Genomic DNA, 12,959 nt, shown 5'->3' with positions numbered 1-12,959 from the left:
GCATGGCCAGCAATTAAGGATATTGTACGTCGCCCAGTGTCCGTTCAGTCGGACAGATGGGCGTCTACTAAATAACATTTTATTATTATTATTATTATTATGGAAGGCCACAAGTTTCCCATCCCCCTAGATCACATCGCCTCAATAGGATGAGTGATGATAGCTTACTTTGCAGTCACCCATTTGTATACGTTGGAGAGGGCAAGGATTTGAACTCGGGCCTGCTTCCCCTAGGCCAGTGGTTCCCAAACTTTTTTCCCCCATGGACCACTTGAAAATCGCTGAGGGTCCTGTCAGGCCACTTAATTATTTTTCTGTCTGTTGTAGCAATTGTAATTCCACAGAACTGCGACTGTAATACCGTAAAATACAATATAAGCAATAAAGGGAGCAATAAAAATCAATATGAATATTCAGTGTGATGGATGGATTGTCCCCCACCTTCCAACACAAATCGACAGGCTTGCTGCAGGCCGCCTGAATGAAGCTCACAGACCACTGTTAGGGAACCCCTGTCCTAGGCTGCCCTACAACACTGTTTATCATAGAATTACAGAATAGTAGAGTTGGAAGGGGCCTATAAGGCCATCAAGGTTTAGACCCTTTTCTGCTGCACACATTGATCCAAGGAATATTTTGGACACGGCACTCTAGACATCCCACCCTCATCTCTCATACACACACATATAGAAGAAACAGAAATAAAGTTAAAGCTGTATAAAAAGTAAAGGTAGCCCAGTTGTCCCATAAGAAAAAATGTCAAAATCCATATTAGAGGGTAGATTTTGAAAGTTAATGCTATTCTTATGCATGGGGGGGGGGAAGAGAAGAAGGCTACAGCAGCTAGGGGTCTTGTTAAGAAATTCTGTGATGAAGCTTCTTGTCTCATCGGCCTGGCATACTTTAAAAAACCAGCGATTATTGTAGGTTGCAGGCACTTCTGCCAAGCCTGCATCAACCACTGGTGGGTAGTGTCTGACACAGATGCTTTTTGTCCTCTGTGTAAATCAGCTGGGGAACCCTGCAGCCAGCCACATGCTGCTTGACTCCCAACTTCCATCAGCCCCATCATGGGAGCTGTAATCCAACATCTGAAGGGCCACAGGTTCTTGAGACATGGTGTAGGCTCGCCAGATGTTGCTGAACTCCAACTCCCAACACCCCCAGCAAGCATGGCCAATGGTGAGGGATGGTGGGAGCTGTAGTACAGCAACATCATTTTCAAAATGTGCATCCTTAATAATAATAATAATAATAATAATAATAATAATAACAATAAATTTAATTTTTGTGTCGCCTATCTGGCCGAAGCCACTCTAGGCGACGTACACGTTAAAATACAATAAAATACAATACAAATACAGCATAAAATACAATGCAGTCAACAATAACCATTATAAATAGCAGCAGTATAAAACAATATAGGGCAATCAATAGAAAATTTTAAACAATTTTAGCCCATCGCGGAGATCCCAAAGGCCTGTCCAAAGAGCCAAGTTTTTAAGGCTCGGCGAAATATATCCAGGGAAGGGGCATGGCGAAGATCGAACGGGAGGGAGTTCCACAGAGTGGGGGCCGCCACTGAAAATGCCCTCTCTCTAGTCCCCACCAACCTAGCTGTTTTCGTCGGTGGGACTGAGAGAAGGCCCTGCGTGGCTGATCTAGTCAGGCGGCTTAGTTGGTGGTACTGGAGGTGCTCCTTCAGGTAAACTGGGCCGAGACCATATAGGGATTTAAAGGTTAACACCAACACCTTGAATTGGGCCCGGAAAACAACTGGAAGCCAATGTAGATGAAATAATACTGGCGTAATGTGATCACGGCGGCGGCTGTTTGTGAGCAGACGAGCCGCCGCATTCTGCACCAGTTGTAATTTCTGGACCGTTTTCAAGGGTAACCAGAATGACTCCATCCATGTACAAGAAGAAGGTATCAGCAAGCTTTGGTGGAACCCCAACATTTGTGCAAGAAAAAAATCCTCAGGCAGAAAAAGCCACCAAAATAAAGCAATGAGGACTGAACAAGCTCACTGGGCATGGAATGCTGACTCACCGGCTCCTCCACAAGAATCCCTTTGTGATGCCAAGTATCAAGGCACACACCTTTCTCTCCTACAGGATCCAGGTGCTTCTCCAGCACTTGCTTGCTGCAATTAGGGGGAAGTCCACTTGCTAATTGTACCTTTGCCTCAGGTAGCCAATCGGGAAGGGTCATGAATTTGCATACCGTCCCCTGGCCCAGCCACCCCCATCATTCAGTGCTCTAAATGTGCCACTGCTGCAGCAAATTTTAATATTATCTGTTCTATATTTTGGAAAGTTGCTTGTTTGCTATGCATTCAGACATCTCTTAAGATATCATAACCAAATTTTACATGATGATTCTGGAGATCATGGAGCAGGTTTCCAACTATTTTTGGATACAATTGGATGCTAGCTTGAATCAAGATGGCAGACTGCACCTTTCAAAACTGCACTGATTTTGGGGTTTCTTAGAATTCCCGAGCAACGCCAGGCATGAGCCTACTAGTGTTTTGTATTTTGTTTCTGTTGTACATTCTACACAATTTTTTTTAATGTTAAGGAGTTCAGACATTAAAAAAAAATAAAACGGTCAGTAGTGCTCCTACAGAATTCTCCGGTGGCACCAGATTGCCTATCACTTGATTTGAAGAAGGACCCTTTCTCAAACTGAGGTGGTCCCAGAGGATGCCTGTGCTGCAACAAACACTGTTTAATCTGTAGTAAGCTGTTTGCATTTTAGTATATTTTAAATTTTAAGAGTTATACTACTCTTTAAAACTTTAAATAGTATTTGCTGCCATCATGGCAAAGCGGCAGTAGGGCAGGCACTCTTCAGAGCCACCTCACCCACAATGTCTTGCTCCAGAAGGACTCTAGGTCCCTTTGTCAGAGCAAGATCTTGTCGGGTGGGATGCCCTTGAGAGAACCTCAGCATCCCTGCACTGCTACTGCTGATGCAATGGCAACTAAAGAAGGGGTGAGAGGAGGTCAGTGTGCAGTGGGGGTGCAAAGGGCAGTGGCGGCTCTATCTCTGGCAGCAGAATGTCTTGGAGCAGCCCTGGCTACAGTAAATCCACACGGCCATTTGCAAAGTAATCCAATTTTGGTTTCATCAGAAGAACTGTGTCAAGACCATTCTGTACAGCAGCCTATCTCAGAGGCCTTCTATAAGCAAGCTTACACACTCCTAGTCCTTAGATTAACCTTGGGTTTCTAAATTAAGATGGGTCTTACGTTTTACGAAGGTGAGTACGTTAACTCCTATGTGTTCAGCAGAGGCATGGTACTGACACCTGGGCTGCTCTCCTACTTACATTTGAGTGCAATTCCCATTGAACTAAATGTGACTTACTCTTGAGTAGGCATGCATAAGATTGCACTAGTAATCATAATCAAAGACGAAAGAGACAAACTTTCTCAATGACTACTTTATTTTCCTTTGGACAAGTATGAGCAATACACAGTTTGAGACTCATTTATTTATACACTACATTTTGGAGGCATAACATCACAAATAACAGGTAATTTTTAGGAGATTAGTTTTTTTTAATCTCAGAATCCTACCAAGCTGCCAAAAAGCTGCTTCAGAGTCAGATCATCAGCACAACCTTTGTATCTTCCAGCTGCATCCTCGCCCTTATGATACTTTTTCATGACTAAACAAGCATAAGAACATCAGAAGAGCCTGCTGGATCAGGCCAATGGCCCATCTAGACCAGCATCTTATTCTGATAGGAGCCAACCAGAAGCCAATGGGAAGCCTGAAAGCAGGACAAACATCATTGAACTAAAAAGGAAATGCCTCTGCAGCATTTTAACAATAGACCTTCTAAAACTGATTCTTTCCTTTACCCAAGTTTCACTATCTCTTCACGTTCCTATGACAGGCATGAGAAACCTTCAGCTTGAGGGCCGCATTCCGTTTTAGGCAACCTTCCAGGGGCCACTGCCAGTGGTGGGCGGAGCGAAAGGCAAAACCAAGCAGAGCAATGGATATAAATGTTGCCTTGGTACAGTAGGCTGGTTTTTAGACACACTTGCACTTTCCAGTAGTTATCAGACTGCAAGAACGCACTCAGCAAGGAGAGTGAGACGCAAGGCTGATGAGGGGTGTAGCCTGGGAGGGCGTCCCAAGGGTCAGATAGAGAGGCCCCCGAATCAGAGGTTCCCAACCCATCCTAAAGTAATGTTTGCACTTTGTACTTTGATCTAGATTTCCTAAATTAGATTAATAAGTAAGTAAACTTTGTTGCAAATTTAGCCATAAGCCATATGCAAGTGAATATACATACATTGTGATAATAACGAACCATTGACAATATTAACCTAGAGGCTAAATCATAGCAATCCTCTCTTTGACAAAGGACTCCCTCAATTTTTGTGCAGCCAATGCAAAGTTGGGTACCGCCAGAGGCGCTGGATTAAAATTGTCGAGTAAAAGCACGGTGACCTTCTCTCTATCAGAGCAAGGTGTCAAATAATTTAAAAAAGGGTTTTAAATTTTTTTTCTAGGGTCTTCATATAGTGGACAGTAAAACAAATAATGAACAATCTCCTCAACTGCCTTGCAGCCATAGATACATTGACGCTGTGCCACTGGAATGCCACGAAACCAGCCTTCAAGATATGCCGTAGGCATTACTTGAAAACGCAGAGCTGTGAAAGCTCTTCTAACCAGAGCTCTATCAAGAACATCTAAATATTTTGACATAAAATGATTAAGTTTAAAACCTGGAAACGAAACTGAGAAAGAGGCCGTTACTATGGACACGCGATCCTGCGCAGTGTCACAGTCAAAAATCCAATTATGGAGGCCAACTTTACTAAGTTCCATCAATTTAGTTTGAGAGAGATCATATTTTGAAAGAATCGACTGGCATATCAACGCCCAACCTCCCGAAATCAATTGATCTTTCCAACATAGCTTGACTAGGGCTGAGTCATCCATGTTAAAAATCCGAAGCCAAAATCGCAAATAGGCTAAATCAATACGGGCTGCGACTGAAGGCAGTCCCAGCTCTGCTCTAAGATGGGCTGCCAGAGTCCCCTTCAGAAGGCCTAACACTTGCCTCATAAAAGTATTTTGTAAAGAATCCAAATTGGATCTGGCTGCGGCTCCCCACAATTCTATGCCATATAAAATCTTCGAGAGTATTTTGGCCTTTAAAATTTTTATCATGGGGGGGACAAGCTGACCCCCCCGAGTAAAAAAAAAAACTTTTTGGCTAAGCCGAGGGCTCGGGAACCTACAAGAGTTGCTGCCTTTATCTGCGGGGTCCAAGAGAGTCTATTAGACAAATAGATTCCTAGATATTTAAACGTTGAAACCTGTTCTATTTGCACTCCATTTATTGACCATTTATTTTTAGCTTTCATAAACTTGCCACAAACCATTATTTTGGATTTAGCTTGGTTGATCGTAAGATTCTGGGAATGGCAGTACTCTTCCAATTTTTGAATCATACACTTAAGGCCTATTTTTGTTTGAGAGCATAAGGCCACATCATCAGCGTGTAAAAGAATGGAAATCTTTTTGGCACCAATTGAGGGGGGTGGGAAAGGAAGGCGATGACAATGCCACTACGATGTCATTTATAAAAAAATTAAATAAAAAGGGAGCCAATAGACACCCTTGCGTAACCCCCCTGTAAACTGGTATTTTAGTGGATAGGTTACCATTGGTTCCTTGCCTCACCTGGATAACATTAGACAGATAGAGAGGCCCCCAAATCAGAGGTTCCCAACCCGTCCTAAAGTAATGTTTGCACTTTGTACTTTGATCTAGATTTCCTAAATTAGATTAATACTTAACCTCTTTCAGCCCTATTAATTCCAACACCCAGAGCTTGGAAAAATTACTTTTTTGAACTACAACTCCCATCAGCCAAATTCAGTGGCCATGCTGGCTGGGGCTGATGGGAGTTGTAGTTCAAAAAAGTAACTTTTCCAAGCTCTGCCAACACCATTATCTTCAAAGAATACTATTTTTTTCCTTCTTACAGGAAGTTCATTACTGTATAACTAACATTCATTTATGGTACAAGCTTTCATGGACTACCGTTCATTCTTTGAATTCCACCGAGATACAGGTGAACTCAGAGGATGCTGGAAATATAGGGACCCTACCCCTTCTCCCAAATAAAGGGGTCTATGCTCCGCCGCGACCCCAGGAGACTACACCCCTGCTCATGGGCAACCTGCAGGAAGTGGTGGGAGGGGCCAGAGGCAAATGTGGGACGACCAAAGGGCAGCACCTTTGATAAGTAGGCTACATTCCAGCCATGTGAAAGTCACCAGTTTCTACATATATCTTTCTGCCCAAGCAAGAAGCATTATCACAGTTCAAGGATACATCCTAGCCATGCAAAAACACTCAAGGAGGGCCTGGAACAGGGCCAGTTAGGTGTGTGGCCCCAAAAGAGCCCTGAAAGACATACAGACAGGCTCTGAGGGCAAAATTTGGCTCCAGGCCTGAGGCTCCCCACCCTTGTTCTAAGCAGACATACATTCTTGTTGTTTAAACGTGTTTTTTTCCTCACAGGGAATTTTTTTACTAGCTTTGTGAAACAAGATCAGCTTTCACCATGCTATTTAGCTACTCAGCAAAGGCTTTAATGCGTTTTTTTAGGTTCTTCTCTGCTATGGACTTTACGGTGCCTCGAAAAGGCTGAACTGTCGGAGAAGCACTTCCGACACTTGGAACATTTGTAGGGTTTCTCTCCTGTGTGAACTCTTTGGTGGTTTGCAAATGCCGAAGAGTACGCAAAACATTTCCCACACTCCAAACACTGATAGGGTTTCTCTCCCGTGTGGACTCTGAGGTGGTTCACATAAGCCGTGGTGTCAGTTAAACATTTCCCGCATTCCATACATTTATAGGGCTTCTCTCCTGTGTGGATTCTTCTGTGTCGCACAAGGTCTGAACCATAAGGAAAACATTTCCCACATTCAGAGCATTTATAGGGTTTCTCTCCCGTGTGGACTCTGCGGTGGCTCGCAAGGGCTGAACGTCCAGCAAAACATTTCTCACACTGCAAGCATTTATAGGGCTTCTCACCAGAGTGAATCCTTTTGTGTTGCACATAGGTTGAGCTGTCAGCAAAACATTTCCCACACTCTGAGCACCGAAAGGGTTTCTCTCCTGTGTGGATCCTCTGGTGGCTCACGAGGCTGGACTGAGCAGAAAAACATTTCTCACATTCTGTACATTTGTAGGGCTTCTCTCCTGTGTGGACTCTCTTGTGGCTTTTAAGCCCAGAAGGGCTAGCAAAACATTTCCCACACTCTAAGCATTTACAGCGTTTCTCACCTGTATGGATTACCTGATGGCTCATAAGGTGTGGTTGTTGAGCAAAACACTTCCCACACTCTGAACATTTGTAGGGCTTCTCCCCCGTATGCAGTCTTCGATGGCTCACGAAGGACGACAGGTACGCAAAGCATTTCCCACACTCAGAACATTTATAGGGTTTCTCTCCGGTGTGGACTCTCTGGTGGCTTGCAAATTGTGACTGCTGAATAAAACATTTGCCACACTCGGAGCATTTATAAGGCTTCTCGCCTGTGTGGAACCTTCGGTGGCTCACAAAGGGGGACTGGTGAGCAAAGCACTTTCCACAGTCCAAGCACTTATAAGGTTTCTCCCCAGTGTGGACTCTCCGGTGGCTAGCAAGTTGTGAACGCTGAGCAAAGCACTTTCCGCACTCGCAGCATTTATAGGGTTTTTCTCCAGTGTGAATCCTCTGATGTATCACCGCCTCTGCTTTTGTAACAAAGCATTTCCCACACTCTAAGCATTTATAGGGCTTCTCTCCAGTGTGGATTCTCTTGTGTTTCATAAAGGTTGAACGGTCCGCAAAACATTTCCCACACTCTAAGCATTTGAAAGGTCTTTCTCCTGTGTGGACTCTCTGGTGGGTGACGAGCCTCGACTTATGAGCAAAACATTTCCCACACGTAGAGCACAAATGCTTTTTCCTAAAGTCACCTGAAGGATTAAAAAAAAGTAACACAGATAAGATAAACTCCTGAGCCTGAGTGCGGAGGAATGTCAGAAAAATGGACTGGGAAAGCAAGGGGAAAACAACCCATGAGAAATGTGTGGTGGCAGAGAAACTGTAGTTCAATCAGGGCAAGACATCTTTGCAGAGCAACATGGGAAACTGCCTTATAGCAGCTCATGCAATTCGTATGGTCTGCTCTGTGTGGTCTGCATGCATGGTCTGGATGACTGGCAGTATTCTTCAGGGTCTCAAGAAAAGGTTTTTTATCTCCCCCATTACCTGACCCTTTTAACTGGTGATACCAGGGAGTGAACCTGGGATCTTCACCATGCAAAACAGGTGAGCTCCAGCCCTCCTCCAAAGTTGCAGCCTGGGGGCAGTTTGCCCCATAATAAATTATGTGCAGAGAGAAGAAACTTACTCCAATTGTTTAATTTAAATTATTATTTCATTTCTATCTTACCTTTCCTCTAAGGAACTCAAAGCGCTTTACAAAGTTCCCCCATTTTATCCTCACACCAACTGTGTGAAGTAGATACAGTCCCTTCCCATAGGTGGGGGACCTACAGCACTCCAGAGATTGTTGGATTCCCAACTCCCATCAGCCCCAGCCAACATTGCCAGTGGTGAATGATGATGAGCCCAACAACATCTGGAGGGCCACATCTTTCCCACCTCTGCCCTAAACAAGCATTTTGGTTGACACAGGTGTGCTTCTGGTCATCTGCTCCTTTTGGAAACCTGTTTTAGGAGCACATCCTTAGGTCAGGACATAGTCAGCAGTCATGTTCTTCATTTCCGTACTGACCGTACAGAGCTTTCCTCAAGATGGTGACCCTCCAGACATTTTGGACTACAGCTCCCATCATTCCTGACCAATGGCCATGGAAGCTGAGGCTGATGGGAGCTGGAGTTCAAAACATTTGGAGAGAAATGGTAGTGTCCAGTACAGAAGTGAAGAACACTGAAGTAGTGTGGTTTGTGAAGGTGCATCCCCAAGATAGGCCTGAAAAAACCATTGCTTGGAAACAGGTTTGTTTTCCTGGCTGCTGCTCCTGAGCCTTTAAAAATAACAGCTTAAATTGCAGATATTGGAAGATGATAACTTTCATCTCCATGCTACAGAAAGCTCCTCCTGCTGATTTTGGCAGATCAAGCTGCTGTTAAAAAGGGAAGCACAGGAGCAGGCCAGGCTGGTTGGATTTTCTGACAACCCAACTTGGGAATCAAAAGGTACCAAGAGAGGGTGGGAAGAAGGAATAGCCAGCTGTGGGAAGTAAAAAGGCACTTTTGCATTCTTCAAATACTTGAAGGGCTGTCACAAAGAAGAGGGCAAAGACTTATCCTCTGCTGCCTCAGAAGGCAAGACTAGGATCACATTCACACCATACATTTAAAGCACATTTAAAGCAGATGGCTTCCCCCAAAGAATCCTGAGGGCTATAGTTTACCCCTCGCAAAGCTACAATTCCCAAACCCTCTCCTAGAAAAATACAGTTCCCAGGAGTTTTGTGGGGGAGGGGGAACCATGTGCTTTAAGGGAATGCTATAGATGATGCCTTTATCTGATGGGCTTAACTTACAGGAGGGTAGATTTCAGTTGAACGTTAGGAGAAACATCTTGATGGCCAGAGCTGTTTGACAATGAAACTGATTACCTTCAGGGGTTGATGAGCTCTCTCTTGCTGGAGGCTTCCAAGAAGATGGGAGAGCCACCTTTTGGAGATGCTCTACACCAGCCTTGTCCAACCTTTGGGCCACAGATGTTGCTGGACTGCAACTCCGATCAGCCCCAGCCAGCATGGCAAATGGGCAGGAATTATGGGAACTGTAGTCCAGCAACATCTGTGGCCCAAAGGTTGGACAAGGCTGCTCTACACTCTGGACTGTCTGCACTAAGTAGGGGCAATGGGCTAGATGTCTTACAGGGCTTCCTCCATGAATTTGTGGACACAATACCTTTTGAATAGGAAAACTTATCCCTCTGAATGAGGCGAGTGGTTCAGAGTTGTAGGGAATCCACCAATGGGCTTATTATCATCTGACGGTACCCAGCTCCTCACCTGAGCTGGTGTTGGTTATCACCATTTTATCTGAGTCCTGACAATCGGGCATCGACAGCTCCTCCCCGTGTTCCATTCAGGCTATGAGGTCAGGCTTGGGCAGAGGAAATCCTTGCCAGGAAAGAAGAGAACCAGGAGCACCTGGGATTAATTCCATCAAAATTCATAAGCTTTCCCAGACAGCCTCGTGAAAAACTCAAGAGAATTACTTGTCCTGTTGCCCGAACAATCTCACGCTTAAAAGGATGTTCCCGATATCCAACTATTCCTGCCCTCTTGATTCCATGGGGCGAGGGGCACCTGTTTCCCAAAAACAATGATTGTTTGATTAAATATACTCCTATCAAGATGAATGGCTCTAAGGACAACCAGATGGGTTCCTGCCTCAAGAGGCTTACAATCTAAACTCTGACACGGGGAGACCACAAGGAAGGGGAGGGAAATTGAGGAAGAGGGAAATGGGGGAAGGAGGTGGTCAGTGCTGTAGTTGTTTATTATTATTATTATTATTATTAAATAATAATAATAATAATAATATCCCGCCCTTCCTCCCAAAAGAAGCCCAAGGCGGCAAACAGATGATAAAACACTAAAAACATCTTAAAAACAAAATCTTTCAAAACATCTTAAAACAGTTTCTAACACAGACACAGCCTGGGATAAGGTCTCTACTTAAAAGGCTTGTTGAAAGAGGAAAGTCTTCCGTAGGCTCCGAAAAAAGAAACGGCACCTGTCTAATATTTAAGGGGAGGGAATTCCAAAGGGTAAGTAGCTAAGTACATATACATATGGTTTGGTAATGTAGCATATGAGTGGGCAGAAGGAAGACTGGGATCTATTGTTGATTTCTGGGTGATCTGAAGTAGATCGTAAAGGATTTCTGAGTCCCAATTGTTTAGCAACCACACACACACAACTTCCGCACATGAAATTATATTGCTGAAATGAAGAAAGTTGGGGGGGGGGGACCTGGAGTGGATTTGTGTGTCAAAGGACTATGAGGTCCATTCAGGTTTAAGCCTGGGTCCTCCTGGGCTCAGGAGTCTTTTGCACCAGCTGTGGTTCATGGATCTCAGGACAGACCTTGCAAGCCTGAACTCTGCCCATCCCTGCTATAGAATATACAGGGGGCGCACGTGTGCATGTGCGCACATGCAGAAAAAGCTTCCCAGAAAAAATGGGGTTTGGAAGGGAACTGAAAGAAGTAAGAGCAGTGGCACCAGGCACGTTTTGGAAAGATGTGCAAGGCACAAAAGGCCTTTTCAAAATGCCACAAGCAAGACTGTACACAGTATTCCAAGGTGGCGTTGCCATACAGCTGTACAAAGCCATGATGATACTGAGTTTATTTTCAGTTCCCTTCCCAATGATTCTCACTGTGGAATTTTTGCAGCTGCTGCATGCTGGGTGGACTTTATCATTGAGGTGTCCGTTATGACCCCTCAATCTCTGTCCTGCTCGGTTACCACCAGCTCCACTTTCCCTACACCATATGCAATGTCTTACACCTCTATAATGTCCCCCTCCACTTCTTACTCGCCTTTTTTTCTAAACGAAAAAGCTCCAACGCTGCAGCCTTTCAGTTTTCCTTGAAGGAGAGCAGCTTCAGCCACCTGATCCTTTCGATTGCCCTTCTCTGCAACTTTTCCAGGCTATCCCTCACGTGGAACATAGGAGGCTGCCTTACACCAAGTCAGCCCACTGGTCCGCCCAGCTCAGTAGTGTTAACACTGAGCGGTAGTGGCTGTCCAGGGATTCAGAGAGGAGTCTTTCCCCAGCCTACCTAGAAGTGCCAGGGACTGAACCTCCAACCTTTTGCATGTAAAGTGTATACTCCATCACTGAGTTATAGCCCTTCCCCAGGAGCTGTATATGTGTGCATGTCTATGCATATAGGGCCCCTTCACATGGCTACCAAGCAAATGACCAATGGGATGTGGGCGGTATGCACATCAGTGCAGGAGCTATACAGCACGGCCCTGCAATACACACACATCCCAATGAGGAGGGTTGAGTGAGCCTCCTGATAACATCATTTGGCTGAAGGGAGAGTGCAATGAAAGCAGAGGGTGGGGGATGATAGCACTGACAGATGCATCAGAAACTTCTCATTCCTATCAAATCAAGAAGCAAATTCCTTACACACTGAGGCCACATTCTCGTAATTTTCTGCTATGGTATCCTTGTACAAAGCTATTTGACTGGGATCCAGCAGTATCCCTTGGTCTCTGGTGAAATCCACGGCCACATCTTCAGAGCTCACTGATTCCTGCAAGAACAAAGGAAACTCTCACTTGTATAAATTCTCCTAAACGGCTTGGGCCAAGTTGATACATCAAAGGTGGACAACCTGTGACCCTCAGCCTAATTTCATGCAGGAAGGGGGAAATGGCAGCAGTAAACAAAAACCTTGTATCTCCTTAGGGTTTTAATCCCCTGGGCACGCCCTGATTTTCCCTTCCCATCACAAACCCATAAGAATGTAAGAAGGTAACAGCTTTGCTGGGTCAACCCAAAGGCCCATCTAGTCCAACATCTTATTTATTTACTTATTTATTTATTTATTAAATTTATATCCTGCCCTTCCTCCCAGTAGGAGCCTATCTTGTTCTCAGAAGCCAACCAGATGTCTGTGGGAAGCCTGCAGTTAGGATTAGAGTGCAATAGGGCTCTCCCACATACGATTCCCGGCAACCGGGATACAGAGTCATAATGCCTTCAACAGTGCAGACAGAACATAGCCATTGTGGCTAGTAGCCATGGACAGCCTTACCTTCCATGATTTTTTCTAACCCATACATAACTTTCTAGCTGTACCTTACCGAAGCAGTGCCTGTTTCAGCCCTTTCTCTAGCAAGAAGAGGCAATCC

General features: G+C 44.8%; 1 protein-coding gene across 1 annotated transcript in view; it reads right to left on the bottom strand.

Moving 5' to 3' along the window:
* Nucleotides 1-3,432: 3,432 nt before the first annotated feature.
* The window catches only part of LOC133378857 (zinc finger protein 91-like), a 32,468-nt gene continuing 22,941 nt past the window's right edge, over nucleotides 3,433-12,959 (bottom strand). Inside the window, exon 7 of the mRNA XM_061613470.1 lies at nucleotides 3,433-8,010. Within this exon, the coding sequence (XP_061469454.1) occupies nucleotides 6,635-8,010 (1,376 nt within the window). The 3' untranslated portion in view covers nucleotides 3,433-6,634. The remainder of the gene's footprint in view (nucleotides 8,011-12,959) is intronic.

The sequence above is a fragment of the Rhineura floridana genome, chromosome 3 (assembly GCF_030035675.1).
Source record: "Rhineura floridana isolate rRhiFlo1 chromosome 3, rRhiFlo1.hap2, whole genome shotgun sequence".
Lineage (NCBI taxonomy): Eukaryota > Metazoa > Chordata > Lepidosauria > Squamata > Rhineuridae > Rhineura > Rhineura floridana.
The sequence above is the reverse complement of the archived record's forward strand: the minus strand, read 5'-3'. Positions and strand labels throughout refer to the sequence as shown.